The sequence below is a fragment of the Bombus affinis genome, chromosome 14 (assembly GCF_024516045.1).
Source record: "Bombus affinis isolate iyBomAffi1 chromosome 14, iyBomAffi1.2, whole genome shotgun sequence".
Taxonomy (NCBI): Eukaryota; Metazoa; Arthropoda; class Insecta; order Hymenoptera; family Apidae; genus Bombus; species Bombus affinis.
This window is the reverse complement of record NC_066357.1, coordinates 4,269,454-4,291,647: the sequence shown is the minus strand read 5'-3', so window position 1 is coordinate 4,291,647 and position 22,194 is coordinate 4,269,454. Positions and strand designations below refer to the sequence as shown.

General features: G+C 37.5%; 2 protein-coding genes across 26 annotated transcripts in view; one reads left to right on the top strand and one right to left on the bottom strand.

Annotated features, from left to right (window-relative positions):
* The window catches only part of LOC126924443 (histone-lysine N-methyltransferase 2C-like), a 28,539-nt gene extending 12,009 nt beyond the window's left edge, over positions 1–16,530 (top strand). For 6 of the 14 annotated variants that reach the window (XM_050738896.1, XM_050738897.1, XM_050738901.1 and 3 more), the window contains 15 exons: positions 34–579; positions 680–855; positions 1,410–1,562; positions 2,301–2,685; positions 2,782–2,969; positions 3,065–9,530; positions 9,841–10,281; positions 11,188–11,464; positions 11,553–11,812; positions 11,887–12,104; positions 12,539–12,916; positions 12,999–13,349; positions 13,433–14,398; positions 14,569–14,751; positions 14,837–16,530. In XM_050738896.1, coding sequence (XP_050594853.1) covers positions 34–579; positions 680–855; positions 1,410–1,562; positions 2,301–2,685; positions 2,782–2,969; positions 3,065–9,530; positions 9,841–10,281; positions 11,188–11,464; positions 11,553–11,812; positions 11,887–12,104; positions 12,539–12,916; positions 12,999–13,349; positions 13,433–14,398; positions 14,569–14,751; positions 14,837–14,929 — 11,081 coding nt within the window. In that variant the 3' untranslated portion in view covers positions 14,930–16,530. The remainder of the gene's footprint in view (positions 1–33; positions 580–679; positions 856–1,409; positions 1,563–2,300; positions 2,686–2,781; positions 2,970–3,064; positions 9,531–9,840; positions 10,282–11,187; positions 11,465–11,552; positions 11,813–11,886; positions 12,105–12,538; positions 12,917–12,998; positions 13,350–13,432; positions 14,399–14,568; positions 14,752–14,836) is intronic. The other 8 variants (XM_050738902.1, XM_050738910.1, XM_050738904.1 and 5 more) reach the window with 7 other exon arrangements.
* Positions 16,091–22,194, bottom strand: part of LOC126924445 (PH and SEC7 domain-containing protein) — an 82,848-nt gene continuing 76,744 nt past the window's right edge. For 10 of the 12 annotated variants that reach the window (XM_050738916.1, XM_050738917.1, XM_050738930.1 and 7 more), the window contains one exon: positions 18,776–22,158. In XM_050738916.1, the coding sequence (XP_050594873.1) occupies positions 21,910–22,158 (249 nt within the window). In that variant the 3' untranslated portion in view covers positions 18,776–21,909. Of the gene's footprint in view, positions 17,974–18,775; positions 22,159–22,194 lie in introns of those variants that run through there. The other 2 variants (XM_050738920.1, XM_050738921.1) reach the window with 2 other exon arrangements.

Sequence of the window (22,194 nt, the reverse complement as noted above, 5' to 3'; positions counted from 1 at the left end):
TAATATAAACTTGAATTCTCTATTTCATTATAGCTGAAATGGGAGCAGATTTTAATATTTTGGAATACGCAGATCCCGAATTAGGCAACATAACTGGTGGTGAGAAAACAAATATACTTGATTTAGATTTAGAACCAGTTGAGGTAGAGACGAAGGACGAAAAACAAAAGAAGGAGATTAAGGACGAGGAGCGAAAATCGACAGAATTAGGCGCAACGAGTGCGGTGCACACTGACATAAGTGACACGTGTACGACAGCTACTGTACAAACGCCGACAGAAACGTCTAATGCTCCAACACAAGCACAAACAGTAACACCTATTACCGCAACATCACAAACACCACAGCAACCGTCCACGATTATGCCTCAATCACATGCTCAAGCTGTTGTTGTACAACAACAAATGCATCAGCACGTGCAGCAAGCTGCGGCAATGGGCAGACCTATGCCTCCAGGAACTCGCTTGCTTTCACCTGATGGAGCAGTTGGCGTTGTTACATCAACTAACACCGTTACGGTCAGTTATCCGTCCACATTTCCTGGACATCCTCAGAGAATACCACAAACACATATCCAAGGTAAGCGATTCTTCAAATATATTCACTCGATTGCGTAATGGTATAAAATTTTTAAAAAGTTACTTTAAATGTCGGTTTTAATTAAATTTTATTATTGCAGTACCTCAACAACAACAGCGTGTTGTAGCTGGGATGAGAGTAGCTGTACCAAATGTTGCTAACAGGGTAGTTGCTGTAAATCATATGATTGGCCCACGTATGCCCCTTGCACCACCGCCGCCACCACCTCCACCTCCGTATCCTGGACCACCACCCCCTTATCCCGGACCCATACAGGTTTGTACATCTTACACGTATTTTCGATGTTCTGATGTTTTTGCATCGCTTTAATCTTGAGTATTTTTTATGCAATTATATCTAATAACACTTTCTTCTAACCATGAGAATACTAAATATCTCGCAATTTGATAAGCAATGATCGCTTCATGAAAAACATAACACGTATTATTAAAATCGTTCTTTACTTTCCTAATGAAAATTAAATATAACAATCTTAGTTTCTTACATATAAATTCTATTCTATCTCTAGATTTCTATACACGATACATTCATTACGAAACATTTGTTGACGTATACGCGCGGATGTTGTATTTTCAATGTCAAATAATCATTGTTAATCCTGTAATTTTGTAGCATTTTGAATTTTAATGTAATTGTGTAATATGAAGTATCGAGTTTTTTTAAATATAACGAGCGAGAGCAGGAGGTCTCGAATTTGTTATGAACGTAGGACGTAGGCAAGTAATTTATTTAATATAAAAGTATTGGCTGTGGTAAAATGGTGTTTTCGCCTGGGTGTTTGCAATGCATTGGTGTTGGTGCATGTCTAGATGGGGCTGTGCCCAGGTGGGCGGGGTATGACGCGGCCCCCAGTCCATATAGGGCATTCAGTACCGGTGGCGGGTCCACCAATGGCCCCTGTGGTACATACTGGTACGCCCGCAATGACACCTCACCCTCACCGAAGACCCTTGCTTCTGCAGGTGAGCAAGACTTGGGGACTTTTCAGCATTCAGCACAATGTATCACCTGCAATGATATCAAAATTCAAAGATTCTATCCTCTAGATTATTTTTAGTATTTCTGCACCATTTTTATTTCCTACCTTATACATTGTTCTTATTAAAAATTATTTAATAAATTTAATCAGAGAAAAGAATATGTTAGTATCACCAAAATTTGTTCTGCGTGTATTGTATTGAATATAGTAACATATGTATAAATCTACATCACCCTACAAGTAAAATTTTTATGAAGATAGAAATTTATAATATCTGATTATAAAATAGTGATTAAAATGATTATAGATTTTATCCAATAATTCTTACATATAATATATACTATTAATAAAATATGTTGCATCTTTTTGTGTGCATGTATGTTTTGAATAAAAAAACACTAGGCTTCATCAGATCATGTATATTATTTTGCTTTATAATAATTATAATTTTATGTTTATATTCTTATACCATAAATTTGTCTAAATAATGTTTATGTTAATAATTGCTGTAGGAGTAAAATATTTGCATGTTTGTATTTTTTTTTTTACTTATTGGGATGATCAGTGTGCCTTGTTTCAGTATATAATTACTCACTACATAATATTATATGACATACGAATTTAGTATCTAATTATATATCACTGTTACAATTCATTGAGCCACATACATAGTTCTATAATAACCCATTGACTAGTTGGAGATTCGATAAGCTGTCAGTAGTGGTGTTCACAGGAACAACCATTATTGTTGGAGGAGTTGTTGGAGCAAGAGAAACGAGAACAAGAAAAGCAACAACAGCAGCAGCAACAGCAACAACAGCAGCAGCAGCAGCAACAACAAAGCGACAATACAACTCCTGGAGGACCACTTCTAAGTGACAGTGAGTTAGAACAATTTAAAGCAGATGTTTTGGGTTCTGCACCCCTTGCTTCTCCTCCACAAGGAATTACATCAGTACCTGGAGGAGTTCCTGTAATTAGGCCACCTTGTACATCAAGCCCATCATCCGCTCCAGGTACCAGTTGGCAACAAGCAGTACCGGATGCAACGAAAGTAGCAGCTCAGGTCCCTAGACAACCGATTGCAACACAGACTCCACCGGAACGTTAGTATCGTGAATACTTTTTGTGAAGTGTACTATTTAAATAATGTTATGATTATAATGTTGAATAAAATTGTAAAACTTTTTTATTTGTTATAGCGAGGGTTGCCACGTTTAATATCTCCCAAATTCCTGCTCCACCTACACCACCGGAAAATATCGTGAACGAACAGGACCGTCAAATGCAACTGCAGTACGAGCAATGGCTAAACCATCAGCATCAAGTGTTGTTACAGCAGTTGAAGTATTACGAAACTGAGGTACAAAAGCTGCGTAAAATACGAAAAGTAAGGATAGAATGTTTTTATGTTGCGGCGTTTTCGTTTTTGTAGCCCTCTAAACGATACAGACATGCTACAGTTAAACTATCCTGATTTTACAGTCTCTCAATAGCAAACAGCGACAGTTACGGAAGTCTGGCAACGAGTTAACGGAGAATGATGCGGCCGAGCTACAGCGTATTTCCAGTGAGCAAGCGATATTACAAAAGCATTTAGACGCGAGTCGCAAGCAAACCCGTCAGCACGGTATGCTGATACAGGAATATCACAGTAAACAACAACAGAGACAACCTCAGCAACAAGCCAATGAACCATGTTCACCATTAATGTCGCCTTCTCAACATTCACCGATGCATAGTCCTGCTGCTCTCGTTTCTCAAAGCCCAGGCCCTGGAAACGTTTCAACAAGTATGATACAACATTCACCAGCGACTCCTATCATCCAGCATAGTCCTAACACACCTTTGTTGCAACACAGTCCTGGTAATCCACAGTCTGGAAATCCAGGAACAATGTCGCCACATAATATGCAACAATCTCCTAGAATTAGTACTCCACACTCACAGAACGAAGAAAGCCCCTTTAGTCCTGGCGCCATGCCTTCGCCAGGAATATGTGGTCCTTCGGCAACTCGAATGACATCTCCGCAGCATCGTGCGATTATCAGTGGAAGACTTGCAACTAGTCCAGGTGCTTTTACTCCTGATACACGAAATACGCAACAAATCATCGGCGAACAAGGAGTCAGAGTTCACGGTCTCTCACAACGTTTCGTGCGTCCACCCGCCGTTGGAGAACCTGGACAAAGGCCCAGGATGCCATTACAAGGAGGGATCGTATACGGACAACGTTCCCCTCTTGGAAGTCCACAACCTAACCAACAATCTCTAATGAATCAACAACAACAAATGCTCCAAAGACAGCAAATTATTCAACAGCAACACGAGACTACTTCGATTCTTCAAGATGGACAAAATGCAATGACTCAGCGTACGCTGCAAATAGCACAACAGAGACAACAATTGTTACAACAACAACAACAGCAACAAATAGCTCAACAACAGAGGCAACAATTTCTGCAAATGCAACAACAGCAACAGCAACAACATACAATGCAGAAACCTCCAAGTTCTCCAATGGTGTCTCAACCTGCTAATTCTCCGAGTCCCCAGCTCCATCAACAAATGCAACAGAACTATGGACAACCTCCAAGTTCTCCCATGCCTCGTAGTCCCATGGTTCAGCAAACTATGGGCTCACCTATGCTGCAACAGCAGTTGAGTCAAACTTCACAACCTCCCAGTCCTATGAACACAAGGATTCATCCACACCCACCTAATTCGCCAATGATATCGCAGTATCAACCACCAAGTCCGATGTCGCGTAACCATCCGTCAACATCTCCCATGCTCCAGCACCAGTTAAACAACACTCATCATCCTCCAACGTCTCAGCCTCCTAGTTCTCCTATGCCACGTAGTCCCATGGTCGGTGGCTCACCCATGCAAATGCAAAGAAGACAATCTACTGGAAATAGTCCAGCGATGCCAGATCGACCACAAAGCGTAGAAAATCCAGGAACGCCAAGAACACCGCACACTCCACACACACCACATACACCACATGGCTCTTATACGACTCAAACTTCGAGTAACCACACAGTACCAAGTGATCAACAGCAACAATTACAACATCAGCACCAACAGCAATCTATTCAACAAGAGCAGTCGTCTGCAACGGATCACACGAATAGGGGCGGAGGAAATCCACATAATCCATTAAATCCATTGCCTTTTGGACGATTTGGATATATTAAGCTTGGGTTGAGAGGTGGTTCTCCTATGTGGTCTACTAAACCGGAGAGTAGTAAAGGGAAGACTTCCGAATCGCATCTTTTAAATATGGACGAGAAACCGAACACATCTGTGGTTGTTCACAGGAAAACCGGCATACCACAATCAAAAATTAATTCATTGGTATGCGCTGATTATAATGACTTTGATGACGACTCGCATACACCACCTCAAACTCCACCAACAAGTTTGGAAATCAAACAAACCACTTCATTATCAGACAATGGACCTCTAACATTGGGTAGTCCGAGCAGCAAGATGGAGCCGATACCTGATACTACTGATTATGATGACGATAAAACTATCGTAAATACAGAAGTGACTTTGAGCTCAACAGCTCAACGAGACAGCGACGATATTACTGTTATAGATCAATTTGGAGATTCGGAACTCGTAGACGTGATATCAGGGACGTTGGAAGGTGATATGCAGGAGGAATATGTGCTTTTTGAGCCAGGAATGGTCGTAGACTTATCAGCAGATAGTAATGATTCTCTTTGTCACGCATTGGTTAACGAAGGTAGTCAAGGACACGACTTAGTGCAAATATTAGAGATAGAAAATCCCGAATCTCAGACAGATGAACCGATGTTGAGTGACGAAGATTTAGTACCCTCTCATACGAGAAACAAGAAAGGTCTGAGACTTGATATAGTAAGAACTTTACAATCTGGGAAAAGATTGGTAGCAGTCACAGATACTCCAGAATCGCCTGATCAGGAAGAACTTCGCGTAGACCCATCGCCCGGATCTTATATGGACCAATCGCCCGAGCAAGACCTCATGGTGTCTTTCGTTAGCGAATCCGAGGTAGTAATTATCGATCCCAGTACAAAATCACCTGAGGATAATTTATCTAAAGAATCATGTGCAGAGGAAGTAGACAAAGTTGATACCACTAGCGTTTCTGAAACACCAAAGGAAAATGCTATTGTAGAAAATGCTGCTGAAGATCAATCAAAAACACAAAAAGAATCAAAACCAAATAGGAGTCCTACGTCGTTTGTGTTCTCTGACAAAGTTCTTTACAATCAAATCCCACCATCGAGTATACATCATGCTAACATTGGCGTATCATCTACATGTAGATCTATAGTTTCTTTTTCAGCCTCTTCGAATATAAGTGTTAGTACCGAAAATACGAACGCTATCACCACATCCACCAGTGTACTGATAGCGACAGATGCAACTATTAAATCAACTCCGATATTTACAACCTTAAGCATAACGAAAGAAGTAGTGCCTCCTTCTTTTAATAATCAAAAACAATTGCCATCAACCATGGCGAGCATCGTGGCGGATGCCAAAATTGCTGCTAAACTTAGTCAGACAGCTTTGGAGAATATCGTGGTTACCTCACAGCAAAATATTGTCAAGACCGATGCCTTAGCTCGAATTAGTTCACAAAATACGGAGATTCTTAGGCCTCAGATTACAAGTACGGAAAGAACCATGTCATCAGTGACTAATGTACAGAATGATTTCACCAGTTTCGTGCAAAGTATTGCCACAAGTGCAATGGATGGATCAAGCAATCCTACGAAGTTGGTTTTGAGCGTGCAACCGACGTCGGTCACGTTATCAACACCAAAAATGTCCATACCTGATCTTCCTAAGAAAGAAAATGGAAATAATTCTGTTACTGTGTCGAAGGAGAATAAATTGGAAATATTGGATAAAAGCGTGAAAGTAAAAAATGATAAAGATGAACCTGATCATTCGACAAAAAATTCAGAAGAATCCAGTGTAGACACTTTGAGTATAAGCATATCTACAAGTGTAACTGTTAGTCAAGAGTTAGCTATTTCTGATGATAAGAAAAATGATCCTTTGAATACTACTGATGAATTGGAAAGTATGCTTGAGGCTATCCATAATCCTGCTGAAAACACCATAAGTAGGGAGAATTCTCATACAGAAAACAAAGCAGATACCGCTTCTTCATTGAAAAGGATATCACCAGTCACAGATGATTTATCATTGGTGAATATTTTGGAGAATGATTCGGAACCAGTTGAAAATGAAAATAAAGAGGAAAGTGTAACAACTTCTGAAGCTCAAAGAATGAGTATTAAATCCAAAGGAATTGAAACCAGCATTGCAGAAAATACTAATATGAATGTCCCTCAGAAAGAAAAAAAACATAATGAATCGTGTACAGAAATTGACACATGTAAACCTTATGTACAGCATTGCCTCAATGAAGAGAAGAGTATAATGGAAGAATCATCCGAAGATATATTGGACATGTTGCATAACATCATATCCTCTAAGCCAGAAATGGCTAACAGCGAAATGCTTCAGGAAGACAGATCCAGAAAGTCTAGTATGATGTATGAATTGCCAACACCTTTAGATACTTTACCTCTGAACATCCTTCAAGACCCTTTAATGGATCTAGAACAAGAACACTCCGACAATGAACACCTCTTGTCAAACGAGAACAAAGGACCAAAGGTACAGAAGGCCAGTCCACCTCCTGTAGAAGCAGTCCCTAAGAAGAGCTCGCCAATCCCACACCAGAGTATTCCCTTAGTAGCAAGTACTATAGCGCAATTACAGAAATCCACAACGACAGTGCCGCATCTTTCTCCTCTGTCAAAACCCACAGAACTGACGTCAAACGTCGCCAATGTATCGCACCAGCTGAGAACGTTGCTTTCTTCTCTACAGACGAATCATTCGCAAAATTGTTCGACCGTAAATCAAACCGCCATCGTGACAATGGTATCCTCAGCGATCTCAGGGCCAAAAGTAGGGAACATACTATCTACGACCACATCCACGCCAAACTCTGTAAATAATCTACACAGCAGCACGAACGCGCGACTACAGACCTCAATGACCACGTCTCATTCTACTAGCACGAGCAAAGCTGAACTAGAAACCACGACGACCAATTACACCCCGCATACAAAGGAAAGTACAAATTCTACAGTAAGCGTTGTTTCTACTTTGTCTAAGGTTACTCCCTCGGAACCATTTTTACGAGTTACATCCAGCGGTGTACAGTCGCAAACTAGTGGTAGTCTGTCTCTACAAACGTCGTCCGTGATCACCCCTAGGCCACCGACCAATTCAGGTATTTCGATTACGTCAAACGCAATGTTAAACGCAATGTTAGCTGGTACAAATTCAGCGAAATCTTCTATGGCTGGTCATCGAACGAATACAGCTCCTACGCAAGCAAGTAACCTATTGAGCTCGGTGATGGCAACTTCTGTGCAACGGACCCAGAATCTCCAAGCGATTCTGCAAGTAAGTTCAGGCTGCTCCTCGGCATCTTCTCGCGTGGTTGTGAATGCTACGTCAACGACAGTTACAACATCCATGCAATGCGTCAGAACTATCGTACCTCCTATAGTCACTGCAAGCACCAACAATATTAACGTTACCACCAGTATACTCCAGTCTACCCTATCTCAAACACCGACTCTTTTGCATTCTCAGCTCACTTCTGGCCAGAGCCAGTACAAAACAACCAGCCATTTAGAGCACACTAAGAGCGCTGATCTTGAGAGACTGGCGCAGAGTACACCATCAAAGAAAGAGCCAGAAGAATCCAACAGCAAACCGCAATCGGCTCTTGAAAAACCGCCAGCTACTAGATCCGAATTGGAGATAACCAAAAGCTCTGCTGGTTCTCACAGAATCGAGGAGTCCCAAAATGTATTGTTGAAGCAACTGCTACAGAACACCGCGTGTGCAACGACTACTTTGTGTTCTGGTTCCTCGCAAGGCCCTAGTTTGCCATTAGTACCATCTTTGGAGGCGCAATTAGCGAGGCCCGTGCCGCCAACTCCGTTCTCCGTGTTACCACCTTTATTGAAGGAGGTACCGGCACCTAAAACTACTAGTAATAAACAAGTTTTAAACAGGGAGACGTCGTTCTTGTCGCAATCAGTTACACCTTTGAAAGTGCAAAGTCCACCGACCAAAGAAGAAACACCGAAACCACCTCCGCCGCTAACAACTTCTGCACCAGTCTTGTCTCAACAACGCGTGGCTGACACATTTCCAAAGCAACAGATAACTACTCAGCCTACGAAGACCACTCCTGTTTTGACTCAAGCAAACCAGCAACCAGCAATGACAGTAACCAAGCAAGTGCCACCACCACCACTTACAAAGGCCTCGGAAACAACAACTCCCATAAAGCAAGAACCACCTAGTATTACCCAGCCACCACCTAAACAAACGAGCGATGTTATCGTTAATAACACTGTTACAATTCCACAACAATGTATTGTATCAACTCCAATAACCGTGTCACGAGTGGTACCACATACAAAACCAGTGATTACAACGATGGTTGGCAAGAGTATCCAGTCCACGACGCAGGTATCGAGTACTGTCCAAGCCACACAGCAACCATTGACGACGGTTACGACCGTGCAGCAACCACCACAGACACAACCACAGACTCAATCCCAGATACCAGTTACCCCGAAACCCATTGTTTCGACCCAGCAACAACCCTCACACGTAAACACAATACCGCCATCAGTGCCTCATACGGTGTCTCACACGGTGGGCCACCATGCCCAGGCGTCACAGGGTGCAAATGCACAACACACAGTGCCTTTAGTGGAAGTCAAAAAGGAAGTTCTTGATGAAGTTCTATCTAGCGGTACACCTACCCAATTAACCGATACCAAAGACTTTCTTACTGCCAAAGAGGAGCTTATCGATGGATCGATTGACGACAAAACTGGTATGTAATGTATAATTTATCACCTTATTATATCTTCCCCACCAAGAATACATACGCATAAGTAATTAGAAATCTGAAACTTGTATGTGATACAATTTTAATGTTAGTATCTTTGCTTAAATAAATCTCAAAAGAAATTTAGTTCTTTATTTTTAATAACTTTTTGATATATTTCAATTTGAGAAAAAATATATACATACATATTTTCATGAAAATTGCAATTAATATTGTAACAACAAATACATACACTCCATTAGGTTTTATTTCTATATGAAGATAAGATCGTGCTTGCACGTGTATAATCTCGCAGATCTCAAGAAGTTGAAAAGGCGACAGTATCAACAGAAAAGGAAGCAAAGCCAGGGGAAGGATGCGACGGCAGCACCTCAGAAAAAGCGTGCTAGAAAAGTGTCCCGCTTAGACGAGGATTATGACACGTTCATTGACAATTTAATGGCACAATTGCGGCAACTTCAGCCAATGGCAGTATTAGAACCACTTCTAGGCAGAAATTATGGCGTTTGTCCTATCTTTGGGTCGGGAGATCTGACGAAAATCGGCAGTCAGAAAGATTACAACACCAGAACAGGAGATTTAGTTGGTTCATACGGATCTGCTACATTGCCGGGTGTATCTGATCACTACAACACTCAACCATTCGGTGAATTGGAGCCCTTACCACCTCAACAGCCTGCTTCTACTCAGAGAGGATTTTACGATCAAGAATTTCCACCTCTAAAATTGGATGATTGTAAGCATTTAGGTGAAAATGGAAGGAGAAAATGGACTCGAAGAGTTTTTTGGTATTAAATATCTTAAAGTAGATCCTATTTAAGTTCGCCATTAATGCTCAGTATATCTATTCGCATTATTCATACAATTTAACCGTTTGAGTCCCAGAGGCTATTGAAAAAACAGAGTCAAAAAGTCCCGTACAACGTGATAGCGTTTGTCTTAATCGATTGCGAAGAGAAACAAGCGGCACAGTAGCGCTCGTCATATTCGTTACTTTATGAAATACATCTATATTATTATATATGCGTACTATTAGTTTATAAATATTTCAAGTTTTGTTCAATAAAAATTATTGTGAAAATAACAATGAAATACAAAATACCGTCAGTCGTTCGTAGCGTTCAAATATACTAAGATTTTTCGACACAAAATTTAAACAGCGCGATCGCGCTGCTTGGGACTCAAACGGTCATATATTATTTATTTAATATATATGTCTCTATTTAGTACTACTCTATTTAATACCTCAGCCTTTCTTAATTTTCTATTCTATCCATTCTGAATTTACTTCTACTGAACTTAAATCAGTGGCTAAAACCACCGTAGCGGGAAAAAAAAGAATTAATACTCGTATGTCAACTATTTAACAATAACTAAGACTGTAACATACGGAGCGGTAAGTGAGAAAACAAGTGATGACACAGTCAATGACAATTTTGCGATTTAACAGTTACCGCTCTCTGTATGTTTACGGCCTAAGAAATTTTGAACTCGTGCGTCTGAAATTTTAAGATTGTTTAATTAAAGTTTAGGATCGTTAATATAAGTATTATTGCTCTGAACACTATGAACCGAGTCCATCTTTTCTTTGATTTCTGCAGTTCCTCTTATATAAGAGAAACTAATAATATTGAATTTTTAGCTGACGATAAGAAAGAAAATTCAATGTCAATGAACCGTGATGTCGATTCTCCCGACACGATAGTCAGTTCATCTTCGCCCGAATGTGTCATTCCGGAATTTATACATCGATTCCCGGGTTTGAGGTTGATCGAAGAGGAGTCGGACGAGGAATCAGATTGGCTGAAACGAGTGTCACCCGTGATACCTTTAATTTCACCGATACCGATTAGATTGAAACCGACGTACGTCGGTAAAGACATCGCAAAACAAGATAAAGAGAATTTAGGAATACCACGGTACGTAAGCAATACATTATTTTACGCATCATGTGTGTATACATTATTCGTTTGAGAAGATGTTTGTTGGTATTAACAATTTATATAGGCTCGGAAAGTCACCTCCAATACCTTTGAGGGATGGAAACGTAACAGTTACATTAACGTTGAATAGTCAGGCTGCAGACGACATTATGGGAGTACTTAAAGATTTGGCTAATATCTTAAATATAGCTCCTCCCACTGGTTACCAGATTGTAGAACGTACTACCACTCCCCCTAGTCAGAAATTAGGTCTTTATAGAATCAAGGGAAAAGATGGTAAAGAGGGAGGTGTGTATTTCAATGCAATACAAATTACTAACAAAGGTTTTTATAATTTTTATTTATCTTTTTATTATTAAACAAGCAAATGATGTCATAATATACGTGTAAATTTTCAGCTCCAATTGATATACAAAGTATTTTGAACGGCGCCGCCAAATTCTGTCGTCATTGCGATGTTGTGATATTGAATAGCTTAATAAGAAAGAAAGTATCTGATTTACCATTTTTAAGTAAGGAAGAGGCTGAACCCGGTGATGAATTATGTTTCTGTTCAGCAGCCTGTTACATGCAATTTGCCCTTATGCATAGAACACCTTCGAACACACAAGATAAGGTAACCATCTTGTATATTAGAATATTATGATAAAGGATATATGTACACCCGTGTCTCAATTTACGCGAAGTATCCGTTCCACGTGGATTCGTTTTACACTATTTTCAATCGCGTAGATGAAGTCTATCAGCACAAAAGAAAAAATATATACATGTATGACGACTAGCACAACGTAATGTACTTTTATTCTTATCTCATACAGCACTGTTTTAACATTAGCAAATAAGTTATTGCATATACTTATTACTTTTGAGACTTCTAGGAAAATTTTTATGGATAGATTTTTATAGATAGATTTTCTAGCCGCATGAATTGTGTTATAATTTACCGCGTAAATTGAGAGACGAGTATATATATATTCAAATTTATATTATATCACTAACGTTATGAATAATTTGATGAATAGTGATCTAACATATTTCTTCGTTCATTAGGCTGCAACGATAGTAGACCATCTATGTCATAAAATAGATACTAAAATATTGGATGATGATTTCAAGAAAGGGAAAAAATATGTGGTCAAACAGCCGGTGGATCATGTTGAAAATATGGAAATTGATCAGACAGAGAAGGAAACCGAAGTGAGGATAAAAATGGAGAAAGAAGAGCAGGATGTCATCGAGACGAAAGAGGAAATCACAGAAGAGAAACGGCCAAAGAAACATTTGGCTACGGAAGAGTCTATAACTGAACCGACTGAGATACAACCACCTGTAAAAGTATGGAGAGGTCTACGATATAAGACGTGGTCTGTTGGCTTGATGCAACCTTCAATCAAATACAAAAAACCAACCGATAAAGAAATTACAGAAGTACGTACATGGATATCTTAAAATAAAGATTTAAATATGCGACCTAGCGTAATATAAGTGTAAAATATAATTCTTTTTTTAGATGCTTTTCCGAATGGGGGTAACCGTGGTACCTGCCAAAACGGAAGACAGTCGACGATGCATGTTTTGCCACAGTCAAGGTGATGGTACAGCCGATGGTCCCGCTAGACTTCTTAATTTTGATGTTGACAAATGGGTGCATTTGAATTGTGCCCTTTGGTCGGAAAATGTATATGAAACTGTAAATGGTGCCTTGATGAATCTCGATACCGCTTTGCAACATAGTCTTGTATTAAATTGTATTGTTTGCGAGAAACCGGGAGCTACCGTAAAATGTTTTAAAATGCGCTGCACCAACGTGTACCACCTTGGCTGCGCTGTTAAAGATGGCTGTGTTTTTTATAAGAATAAGGTGAATACCTCAACAATATTATAAACTTAGTACGAACCGTGAAGAAATATAAAACTCAAATAAAAATTTAATATAATTTTCAGAGTACCTATTGCTCTCAGCATGTACAAAAGAACGAAAAAGATAACGAATTAACCACGCTTTCCGTATACAGAAGAGTGTACGTGAATCGTGACGAGAATAGACAAGTCGCAGCTGTGATGCATCATTCGGAACACAATCACCTGCTGAGAGTTGGAAGTCTGATATTTTTAAGCGTCGGACAACTGCTTCCACACCAGCTTGCCAACTTCCATACCCCAAATTACATATACCCCGTCGGATACAAAATCGTTAGATTTTATTGGAGCATGAGACGGCCAAACAAACGTTGCCGTTACGTCTGTTCTATCCATGATGTTTCTGGTCGACCCGAATTTCGCGTCCTGGTGCAAGAACCTTTACAAGAGGATGTTGAACTTCGCGACGCTACTCCTCGCGCTGTTTGGAGCAGGATACTCGAACCTCTCGCTGAGCTACGAAGATCAACGCACAGCGTCCAACTATTTCCGCGTTACGTTTCCGGCGAAGATTTGTTTGGACTTACCGAACCAGCGGTCGTCCGTGTTCTCGAAAGTCTTCCAGGCATTGAAACTCTGACCGATTACAGGTTTAAATACGGTCGAAATCCCTTATTAGAATTACCGTTAGCGATCAATCCCACCGGCAGCGCAAGAACGGAAGCTCGTCTTCGCAATCAGCTCCCTTGGAAGAGGCCTCACACGCAGCGCACAGGCTCATCGGCCCGAGCAGCTTTTGTTCCAACTGCGACTGTCGCAGGCGAAGTGGCGTGCCCCTATTCCAAACAATTTGTGCATTCGAAGAGTTCTCAGTACAAAAAGATGAAGCAAGAGTGGCGGAACAACGTATATCTGGCGCGCTCCAAGATCCAAGGTTTGGGACTTTATGCCGCGCGCGATCTGGAGAAACACACAATGGTCATTGAATACATCGGAGAAATCATTCGTACTGAATTGGCCGAGACTAGGGAAAAGCAGTATGAAGCAAGGGTAAGTTTCTCTTTAGTTGACTAGCGTGTATCAGAGAACAATGCTATAAATAATATAAGGTGTACGATACAATTTTAATTTTATACGTGCGATACGTACTTGCTTAAGGGGGCGAAGAAAGCGAATTAAGAATTTGGTTGAAAGCAATTTTAGAAATATATTTATTACAGAATCGTGGTATTTATATGTTTCGCTTGGATGAAGAGAGAGTGGTCGATGCCACGTTGTGTGGTGGTCTCGCAAGGTACATCAATCACTCTTGTAACCCGAATTGTGTCGCTGAAATCGTTGAGGTTGAACGTGATCTTAGAATTATAATCTTTGCAAAGCGGAGAATCTCACGTGGCGAGGAGGTACGTTATCGTTTGATTCACGCTAGATAATCTTGTCATAATTAACTTAAAAAGAAAGAGATTTATACAACATTGTTCCTTGCAGCTGGCATATGATTACAAATTCGACATCGAAGATGACCAGCACAAGATAGCATGCGCGTGTGGTGCACCTAACTGCCGCAAGTGGATGAACTAAAAAGCTCGATCCACCGTTGTTATTGTTACTACGTTATTGGGTAGGTTTTACATGAAGAAAAAATTATATATATATATTATATATATAATAGACACATTATTTAATTTGTAAAGTGCCATTGCAGTTTGACTAATTGATTCATAGTGAAGTTGGTGCTATGCCATCACAACATTCCTCCAAAGTTGTACAATATTAGTTTTACTTTACAAAACATAGAAACATTGATCGCTTGTATATTACGGACACTCTTTAAGAACGCGACACAAAGTAATTTCAAAAAAAAAAAATAAATTTTATGGGTCGTGTGTATGTATACAGGAAGTTTGTATCTTTGTATGTTGAGTAGAGTCAACGTTTAGTTGACCGATATTGTAATATAAATCGTTTATTAATTATTATTGCATACACATTGCACTGTATCTGTAAATAAGTAGAGGTCCATGTTATTTTGAATCACCAGATGAATTATGTAAAGTAACAGTATCTAATTTAGAATTATATACGATTATGACTATATATATATATATATATTTCATTATATGATAATAAATCCGTACAAAATCTACTGATCTATTTCGTTTTTGTAAATACCTTTTTTTTTGTGTGTAATTCGATCTATTAGCGTTTAGTAGATAAATTATATAATCGTCGTTCTATTTCAAGTCTTTTACCATGATAAATATTAGCTTCAAAGTCGCAAAGTATTTATGCATTTTAATGAATTGTAACAATTCAAGAGACTTCTAAATCTAATCTAAATTTACTAATTACATCAGAGAAAATATTTCTTCCATTGTCGAATAATATCTTTTTGCATAAGCAGTTTATAGATAAATTGCGAATTCATATGCAAATCCTGTATATATCTTTACTGAATCTATAAAGATTTTAAAATACGTAATACTACAGTGTAATGCAATAACATAATGTAAAAGAGCCAAATTTATTCTTTACCAGCAAATTACTTAGAGATCAATTTTCATGAAATAATTTTATAGCAAAATATTGAAGTTTCGACTTTAACGTATTATTTATCAGGTAACAAGAGAAATATTTATGAAATTGTATATTGCATTTAAGTTGTTTAATTTGTAACAAAAGGATGTATAAGGAGAAAGTAGTTTAAGGAGAGAGGAATAAAGAAAAGAAACACAAAACGAGAACAGATCACGTTCACAATTTTATTTTCGTAACTGTAAAATAATATTTACAAAGGAATATATATATTTCATGTACGTGAAGTACACAGTCGTCTTCAAGTTTCGGTTAGTATAAGAAAAAGAGATATAACAAAACTAAAATAATATGTACAATGAGTATTTAACTGTAAGGATGTGTCATGATTAGTTTATACAGAACAAATTATGTCTGACGATATCTTTGACAGATTTAATTGTGCAATTGTATATAAAAAGGGAGAAAAAGAAAAAAAACTTGACAAAATCTCCGATAAACTTTTCGTATTTGTAAACGTAGTGATTATTGAGATAAATCGGGAGATAAATCAGACAGAAAGAGAGCAATATAATTACGCAGTATGCAAAAATTGCAATAATATACAACACAAAAAAAAAAAAAAAGAAAAAAGAAAGAAAATAAAAGCGAATAATGACATAATAATCGGCGAAATATATACGAACGTAAATGCGAAGAAGAAATACATTGTAAGAAAAAATGTATTTTTAAATGCGATTCTTTGGCATTTATGCACGATACGATTGTAAGGCGGTCTAAACGTTACAACACCGTGTGATCTATGTACAATTTAAAAAAAAAGTAACTATCACCTTAAGCGTAAAAGTAAGTTTGAAGACAAGGTACGACGCTTATAAAAAAAGAAAATCAATTATGTAGATTATTATCGACAATTCAGACAGCAATATTGCGTTTATGAAGTCCGTTATATATATGAAAAATAAAGTCGGCTTTTCGCAGATTTTATAAATTCGTACTCGATTGGTATACTGCGCAGTAAAACCTATATTCTAATTGTATATTGTATATTCTTTCTAACACAATGATTAATCGAGCGAGAATTTTTCGAGTATTTTATCTAACAAAAGAAAAAAAAAGAATGAACGAGAAATATATATATTACATATATAGATATATATGTACATGTATGTACATGTACATATATATTACACATATATATATATATATTACATATGTATTACATATATTATATGTATGTATATATATATATATGTAATACATACATATATATATGTATGTAAGGAAAAGCTTTATCAGGTTGAGCGATATGTTTTGCTTTTAATATAGTACAATTGTAATGGCAATCCATGCAACTTGTCCTGAACTTTATGTGTTTACTAAATTTCATAGCTGATAGTTGTATATTTGTGTAAAAACGTCTTATTCGATAATTCCTTAACGTAACATTAAGTTCCCTTGATCGATGTAACGAGCGATTCTCGAGAGAGTAATTGATCACTTAGATTTCTTTCTTTTTTCACTACATCTTTCCTTTCCAACCTTTGATCTTTCGCAACAAGATCAATTAGAAAATCTTCGTTAGGTAAGACTTAATCGAGGTGACGTTAGTACCAGTTTGTAATTAAATCTTGAGGCATGTCATAATTTTAAGAATTAAGTTGTAATAAATTTGTTTGATGATAATCTGATGGTGTAACTTTGTCTGTTCAGGGAGTTTCACTTCAGTCAAATATTTTATCCTCTATCGCGATTGAAACAAAAGTATTCTATGATTAAAATTGCATTCTTTAATTAGTTCTGTAATAGCAGAAAATGATCTTGAGAAGTTTTCCAGTATTTCCACAATACTTTTCAATATTACTTTGTTTCACATCTGACAACAGATTTAGTTGACAATTCTTTTGGTGAAAAATAAAGATTCTTTTAAATAATAGATGCCTACTAATGTAACAACTAGGAACAATGAATTCCAACGTTGACGAATTTTCATTAAAAAAAAGAAAAAAATTTTAACGTTACTTCCGTGCACGTTGAAACAGTTTTGATGATGGTCTGCTGTCTTCATTCACGATGACACTGGCTCAATCCTGTTGCATGCAATAAATTAATAAAATCATTAAACAAATATAAAATAATATATACAGTACAAGTGAAGTTCTAACATATATATTTAAAGAAATTGAAGTCCATAAGAAAAATGAAGTCAAATTTTGTACATTAACACGAGATCTGTAGACGATGTAATTAGACTCATTTCTAAATTTTCAAAAATAATTGAATTGAATTTGTATTGATACTACCTAGTAGCAAAATTTTCTCTTCTGAATACTTTATACATTTTAAATATATAATATATATAAAAGAAAATATTAGTTTCAAATGAATTTCTTTTCCAATATTAATTATATAAAGTTTGTATATAAATAGTTGCAATTTTATTCCTTTCATGCTTACTGGTGCAACTCTACAGCTGAAGATATATGAGAAGTATTAAAGAAAAGTATTACAAAGCAAATTAATTGTATAGAGTGCATAGTTCATGCAATTGTAATAACTACTGGAAATAATATTATTGATTTTATTTTGTAGAACGTTGTTCGTAGTAACGTCATTAAGCCACATACTATCGCAACATTAATAGCACATACAGTGCTTTCATTTCTTTCATAAATGATATACAAATAAGAAAGCTAAACATAATATTAATGTAATATTAGCTATCAAAAGTACCATTAATTTTGTGCATGCAGAAAATATTGTGACGTGCAAAATAAGGCAAGATACTGTGCGATATCAATAAAAAAATACATATCATGTACACATAGTGTATTAGTAAAGTACCTACTGGTATTTAAAACTGTGGGATTATGTATGAAAGTTGCGAATCTATTTAATTTGGAGACTGTTTATCTTTATTGCCATTAGCTTTATATAGTTTATAATAATCGTTATATTATCCACATATAATACAGTTTTATGTACAAGGGGTCTAGTGTACACTATGATTAGATGTAGTGAACGACTTCTCGAGAACGATACAAAAGAATGGTGTTTAATAAATAGTAAACAGATAATATCAAAGCGACTACCTACAATCAAAATACAAAAGTAATGAAATAGAGCTTTTACTGATTTATGCTTAAGAATTAATGTATTCGTACTGAGCAGCAACATGATTTACAGGAACCATATCTAAAAACGCTAATTCGACTAGTCAATGAACAGATTTGTTTTGGTGTTCTCTAAGAGAGAAATTTCATTGGAATGCTTGCAATTGATTAGTACAAACGTTATACTAAAAATCTGCTAAACTTCGTTTAAAATAGCTAAACTTTGTTCAACATAATCGCACAAAACCATGTATTTTGATTTCTTTCTCTCTCTAACTGAATGGTAAGAAATTAGTAAGTCCTAATACTGCGTTTTCCGAGAGTATAGAAGAGTATCGCTTGATTAAATTCAGCATACAGGCATAAAACAATTACGTAACACTTGCAAGAGTGCCTTTTCTACCATAAAATGAATTATGTGTATAGTTAGTAACTATAAGTAATATCAACGATAAATAATCAGTTTAAAAGAAACGTATCGATTGTTCAAGTACTATAACATATTAACCATAAGTATTATCAAAGAATTACATTTTGCACGATATATAACATATAAATATTATTTCTATATATTAATAAAAACCTATTATTTTTCTAAAAATCATTAAAACGCTGAAAGAAGCACCGAGTCAGTTACGTAATACTTTTTATGCAAGAACAATCGTGTGTATACATATACATATATATTCGTATATATGTACACGGTATACATATACATACATGTATATATATATATACGTTACTGGATAATTTTCATTTAAAAAGGCTAGAATAATTTCGATAACTTGCTACTTGTTATGCACCTAAACGTAAAGTCGGAACAGTGATTAGAATAAGGTGAGGCCCTACGGTAGTCCTTATCTGCGATATTTTTATGACGAGAAACGAAGGACTCGATTTCTCTCGTGATTTTTTCTTCCACTTTTACGTTTTTACTCTCCGTTTTATTATATTCGTCGTTGTCGACTAAAACTACCGGGATGACGTTGTTCCTTTCGTATCAACCAATTTACCAAAAAACCGTAAAAAGCAACAGCGCGCAATCACAGAAAAAACACGTGCACGATGATTCACTGGCTTTCCCCGATCGCGAGGATCGGGCACACGCATAAATCGATCACGCAAAACACATGGAAAAATCGGTGGATGCGGATGAATTGGAATACAAAGACGCGAAACGTATCCGCGGCAAATATACCAAATACAAAAATATATCGTACATTTACCCGTGTAAAATGGCTGATACAGAATTTTCGTCGCAACTGAACAGCTTCGAGCCGGGAATACGCGCCTAGTTAGATTTATATCCAGTCTTTAATTTCATAATACATCGCCGTATTTTTAACATATCATCCAGCGTATCAAATCGCCTTTGTTGAAACCAACAAAAATGAAAACTGGAAAAACAACGGCAAAACAACACGCCGTTCTCAACTACCTTTCGTTTTTCTCCTCATGTTTCCAACGATACGTATGTACCTTTCACTACTTATTTCGATTAGTCTCGTTTATTAGAAAATAAATACATCTATTCAACCTTTAAATAAATAGTCAACAGCACGTGCAGGATACCTTGAAATTTCGCGGTATATCGCTCCCATCCTTGACATTAATGATCTATAAAAATGCTTTACGCGAGACTCTTCGGCTGATAAAAAGGTCTAGGTCCTTAGGCGGTAAACAAAAAAGACAATGGAAGTCGCGATTGATCATGGAGATATATCGATAACAGTCTGTCGTTACATTCTACTGTGAGTAGCACACAAAAATAAAAAGGAATAAAAAGAAAAAAAGAAATATGTAAACATAAAAAAAATAAAAGCAAATGCACACCACATCGTGTGTTACCCTTGGTGAAACTTTCTCGAAATAGCAAGAGAAGAGGACATATTACTTCACGCCACCTGTTACCCGACATAACTAGTTAAATATTTGTTATAAAATTGTTAGCAGCGAACTGAAAAGCGGAAAGCATGAGGAAATGCTCGTGTAAGATACTGGTTTCTTCCATTTTTACGTACGAAGATAGACACAGTTTGGTATAGCAACAAAATACCGTACAACTGTCTTCTTTCTTTTTTCTTTCTTCTGCTTTCTGATGGCGTGATTTTACAATTTCGTTTAGGTCACTTCTGTACAATATTATGTCATTCTTAATACAGAAAGGTTCGACCGAGTTTTACGACACATTTAAAAATCGTACATGTAGCTGTTTGTCCTCTGTACAGGTAGATTTACGTTCGGATGAATTAAACGATGGTCACAGTTTATGAATATCGTTCCGGCCAATGGAATATTGTTCTATACATAACTGGTCTTATCTTCAGTCAAGGCACGAGTCTTGAATCGGGCCTTGCCAAGTCTTTGTCAACGCTTTAACAAACTACTCGGGTATAATTAGTGAACCATTTACACTATTACTGCGTTAGGTGCGAACCCTGACCCAATCACCAGTTTGGTAGCCGGTCTCTCGCATGAGCGCTTAGAACAGCAGCTTCCTATATAATGAATATGAAGTTTCAACAACGACATATTCATTAAAATTTAGAAACAAGAAAGCAAGAAAGTAAACGGATATCAAATAATATTACGATAAGAGGGAAAAATAAACGATTTAACGAGAAAGATCCAAGTGGCTGCTGTAGCAGAACGCCGAACGAATGCTAGCACTACCGGTTTGTTTTCTTTTAATGGCCGCTGATAAGTTTACGATTAAATATAGTAAAAGAGAATGGTGAGTACACGATACGCGCGCGCTCGCGCGCAGCAAAGTACAGCACTTAACAAGTGATGCGTCGAATACATCGTTAGGTATTTTTTCGTTAATATTCTCTTCCGAATTTCAGCTGTTGCTTCTGCCTGCGTGCGCAGGTCAGATTAGACCACACATGCTGAAAAGACACCCATCACACGTCAACCAATGTCCCCGCCGTAGTCCTGACCGTTTAGCAGATTACGGTTGTAAATGGCAGCCCTGTAACTGTACCTATTTATGGCTGGCCGATCGGGAACAGGCGGCGGTATCAGTGCCACTTCGGAGTTCAGCAAGGCCCCGCTTCCCTCATCCACCTCGCCGATACTGCTCTCCACCAGCGACGGTTCCACCTCCGTGAACGCCAACCTGGATCGTAACAGGTACGCGTATGTTTTATACCTCTTCAGCTGCAATGATAAACATGCGAAAATTTAGAAATGTCA